Source organism: Otolemur garnettii, unplaced genomic scaffold (assembly GCF_000181295.1).
Source record: "Otolemur garnettii isolate 467f Iridium unplaced genomic scaffold, OtoGar3 scaffold00124, whole genome shotgun sequence".
NCBI lineage: Eukaryota > Metazoa > Chordata > Mammalia > Primates > Galagidae > Otolemur > Otolemur garnettii.
In genome coordinates, this window is record NW_003852519.1 from 3,129,930 (window position 1) to 3,134,214 (window position 4,285).

Sequence of the window (4,285 nt, forward strand, 5' to 3'; positions counted from 1 at the left end):
AAAAAAAAAAAAAAAGAAATTAGGTAACAAATTTTGGGTGAATATGAAAGTTGAAGCGAAACTGTAATACATCCCTAATGTGAGAAGATAATTAGATTATATAATTTAAAACTTTTTAAGTGCTCTACTTAGGCAAATATTATTTACTTTTTAGTAAGAACATACACTGTTTAACTAGACTGTATTCATTTATATATATTTTGTTATATTTTAGTATATATCTTTATGGACTTTTAAGTCAATATTTTCTTTTTATAGTGAAGCAAATATACTTTTAGGGGCTGCTTAGAATTTTAGGACTTAGATTGTAGCTAATTTCATTCATTCATGAAGTAGTGAATGTCTGTATTGTTCTAGGATCCTGTAGATACACAGAAATGTACAAAATAGTTCTTTTCCTCACTAAGCTTACAATCATATAGGGAATGTTGCTATTCAAGAAATAATTAATTACAAATGTGATGAGTGTAAAGATATGCAGGTTTCTTTGAGAGGACATGGGAGATCCAGAAAGGTATAAGATAATTAGGGGAAGGAGGAGTTAAAGGATTTTTGCAGGGGGTGGAGGGGAGGGTGGGTGATATCCATGAACCCTGGCTACAGGGTTGGAGAATGGTTTGGAGGGGATAAGAATGGGGTCAGGATGGTTAGGAAGTTAAAAGCTCTTGTAGTGATAGATGCAAGATGGTAATATGTAAAAGATGTAAAAGTTATTCAGGAGGTGGAATTGGCAGTACTTGGTAACTTACCGATAAAAGTTTAGGTGGGTAAGAGAAATGGAGAACTCAAAGATGATTTAGATTTCTAGGACATTGTTGAATGCTAGTGCCATTTACTAGGCTAGACATTAAAGGAAGAACGGATTTGGAGAAGAGTTATATATAATTCATATATAAAGTGTGTGCTGGGATTTCACTGAATATCTCTTATTCTAAGAGCATAAGAAAACTAGAGTTTAAACAAAACAGGTACTCCTTCAACCATAATTTCCTTTGAGTTTTTTAAGGACAGAGTTAAATGAATGAACATTTTTTTTTGTTAAATGATAGCTGTGTACATTAATGCAATCATGGGGTACAGTGTAATGTTTTCATATACAATTTGAAATATTTTCATCAAACTGGTTAACATAGACTTTATGACATTTACTTAGTTATTGTGTTAAGACATTTATACTCTACTTTTAGATTCACTTGTACCCTTGTAAGACAAACCATAGAGGTGATCTTTCCAATCACCCTCCCTCCACCCATCTGCCCTTCTCCCCTCCCCCCCTCCATATTCTTGGGCTATGTTTCTATAACAATTGTTCAGACCTACTTAGACATACTATCAGTTTAATGCATATAAAATACTTTTATGATTGTGATAAAAGGATAATAAGATAGATATGGTCCATATGATATTAATGAAAGGATTTTAAACTACAGTTTATGATTTTGTATCCTGACCAATGTTGTGGAATGATTGATTGATTCACTTATAACTTCTTACCTTCAGAAGTCATCTAAGGTTGATATTATAGTGGAAAGAAACAAAATAAAAAAAGCAGTAAAACTGTGAAATGTTGCATTAAGAATCAAGAGGTGCCAGCCACATACACCTAAGGTGGCAGGTTCAAATCCCCAGCCCGGGCCCGCCAAACAACAATGATGGCTGCAACCAAAAAATGGCCGGGCGTTGTGGCGGGCGCCTGTAGTCCCAGCTACTTGGGAGGCTGAGGCAGGAGACTTGCTTGAGCCCAGGAGTTGGAGGTTGCTGTGAGCTGTGATGCCATGGCACTCTACCCAGGGGGATAGCTTGAAGCTCTGTCTAAAAAAAAAAGAATCAAGAAGCTTGAGATCATAGCTGGTGCCTGTAATCCTAGCACTTTGGGAAGCCAAGGCAGGAGGATTGCTTGAGGTCAGGAGTTCAAGGTTATACTGAGCCATGATGTTGCCAGTACACTATAGCAGTGGTGACAGAGTGAGATCCTGTCTTTAAAAAAAAATAAGGGAAAGAGACTATAATAAAGGGATGGGAAGTGTTAATTAAAAATCTAGACTAAGGAATATTATAACAGATCTGTGAGTAACTCATAGCTGTGAAACAATTGAGTCTAAGAATCATACTAGGTAACAGATTCATATAATAAATACTTTTTTTTACTTTATAATTTTTACAAAAGTATAAAAATATATTTTATTTTTATAATTTTAAGGAAATTACAAAAATATTTTTAAATATAATTTAAAAAAAATATATGTGAGTAGCACATTTTTAAAAGCAGTATATAAATCTTTCCTGAATCTTTAGGAATTTTTTGTATGAGGATATTACAACAGAAAAAAAAAAAAAGAAACTCCCTCATATACTTTTTATGTAAAAAAAAGAAACTCCCTCATATACATTTTATGTATTTTATTTTGATTTGAAAATGAATGAGCTTCAAATTCAAATGTATGTGTTTTAACATTATATATAAAAATGGTAATAAATAATTAATGTTTTGGTAATGTCACCAGTATATGCTAGTATTCCCTGTGTAGGATTGATCACCTGGAATTAGTTTTATGTTAGTCTTTCAGGAATGTCATAGTTCAAACATATGCTCATAAATTGAAGTAATATAAACATTTTTAAAAAGTAAAATAATATATTAATAAATTTTCCCCACAAAAATAATTAAATAATTCAGATAAAACAGTAGGGAGAAATTGGAAAGTCTTCCTTTTTACTTCCTGCCTTGGAATAATTCTTTAATAGTGGAATATTTATTCTATGTGATTTGTTAGATGTTTGGATTTATTTATTTATTTTCTTTCTTTTTTTTCTCAGAATTAAAAATTTCTAACCTTTGAGGATTTTCAGATTTATATATATACACATGGAAATGCATAGTTTTGTCTCCTATTTTTTTTTTTTTAAACAACTGGTTTAGTTGATATGTGTTCTTTTTTTTTGTTTTGTTTTGTTTGAGACAGAGCCTCAAGCTACCCCCCTGGGTAGAGTGCTGTGGCATCACAGCTCACAGCAACCTCCAATTCCTGGGCTCAAGTGAGTCTTCTGCCTTAGCTTCCCAAGTAGCTGGGACCACAGGTGCCTACCACAGCGCCAGGCTATTTTTTTTTTTTTTTTTTTTGGTTGCAGCAGTCATTGTTTTTGGTGGGTCTGGGCTGGATTTGAACCCGTTACCTTAGGTGTATGTGGCTGGCGCCTTAGCCACTTGAGCCACAGGCGCCAAGCTGTTTATATGTGTTCTGACGATATATAAATGAAAGAATGCCATCTTTTGACCAAGAAGGTTTTTATCTCCAGATAAGTATCAAGAGTAACTTTATTTTTTTAAGCCACAAACTCAGTATAAATTAACTGAAAAATGAACAAAGAAAAATCAGGTGATTTCACTACTAAGAAATAATCCATATATGCTTTCCTAGAATCACTGCAACTGTTTCTACTGAATTTATTATAAACAATTTTGACATATTCCATTTTTATCTTCAAAGGGACAGTGTATGGAAGAATTATATTTTAACTATTTCTGCATGTTAGAATATTTAATTTATATATATCTTAAAGTATTTCCCCAGGGTATTCCTTAGTGTAGAGTCTAAATTGCTAGGTCATTGGGAAGTTTTTGATCTTTAATATTGTGAATTTGCTTTTCTGAAAGATATCCATAGCAGTGATCCACGAAAGAGTTAATTTATATACGTGACATATTGACAGAAAAATACTTGGGGAAAATTAACTGTATGTAAAGCAGCCTAATCTTTTATATTTTATACATTTTAAAAAATGGGTTTTTTTTTCTTCTTAGAAAACCAGATAAACAAAACAATAGATGCTTCCGTTAATAAGAAAGCAGCTGATAGCACATCACAGGTAAGATTTTTCCTTCTGCTTCAAAGTAAAATTCTACTTATAGCCCACAGGAGAATGGCCTCAATAATCTTTGATACAATGAAAATCATTCAATGTCTGTTATTTTTTGTTGTTTTTAACAACTGTGCAAATGGTTTCTCACAGTCTCTCTGTAATGGTTGACAAAGATTGTTTTATTTGTTCTCCCTAGTAGTTGTTATAATGTTAAACGTCTGCCAACTTACTTGTTGAATTATACAATTTACAGTCTAGTCATTTGGCTTCATCTACTGTAATAATTATCTGCGAAATGAAAAGATATGTAATTTCTTCCAGGTCCAACTTTTTTTTTTTTTTGAGACAGAGTCTCGGCATGTCCCACTTGGTAGAGTGCTGTGACATCACAGCTCACAACAACCTCAAACTCTTGGGTTTAAGT

General features: G+C 32.8%; 1 protein-coding gene across 3 annotated transcripts in view; it reads left to right on the plus strand.

Moving 5' to 3' along the window:
- The window catches only part of ATF7IP (activating transcription factor 7 interacting protein), a 153,966-nt gene that overhangs the window by 103,579 nt on the left and 46,102 nt on the right, over window positions 1-4,285 (plus strand). For all 3 annotated transcript variants that reach the window (XM_023517897.1, XM_023517896.1, XM_023517898.1), the window contains exon 10: window positions 3,803-3,867. In XM_023517897.1, the coding sequence (XP_023373665.1) occupies window positions 3,803-3,867 (65 nt within the window). The remainder of the gene's footprint in view (window positions 1-3,802; window positions 3,868-4,285) is intronic.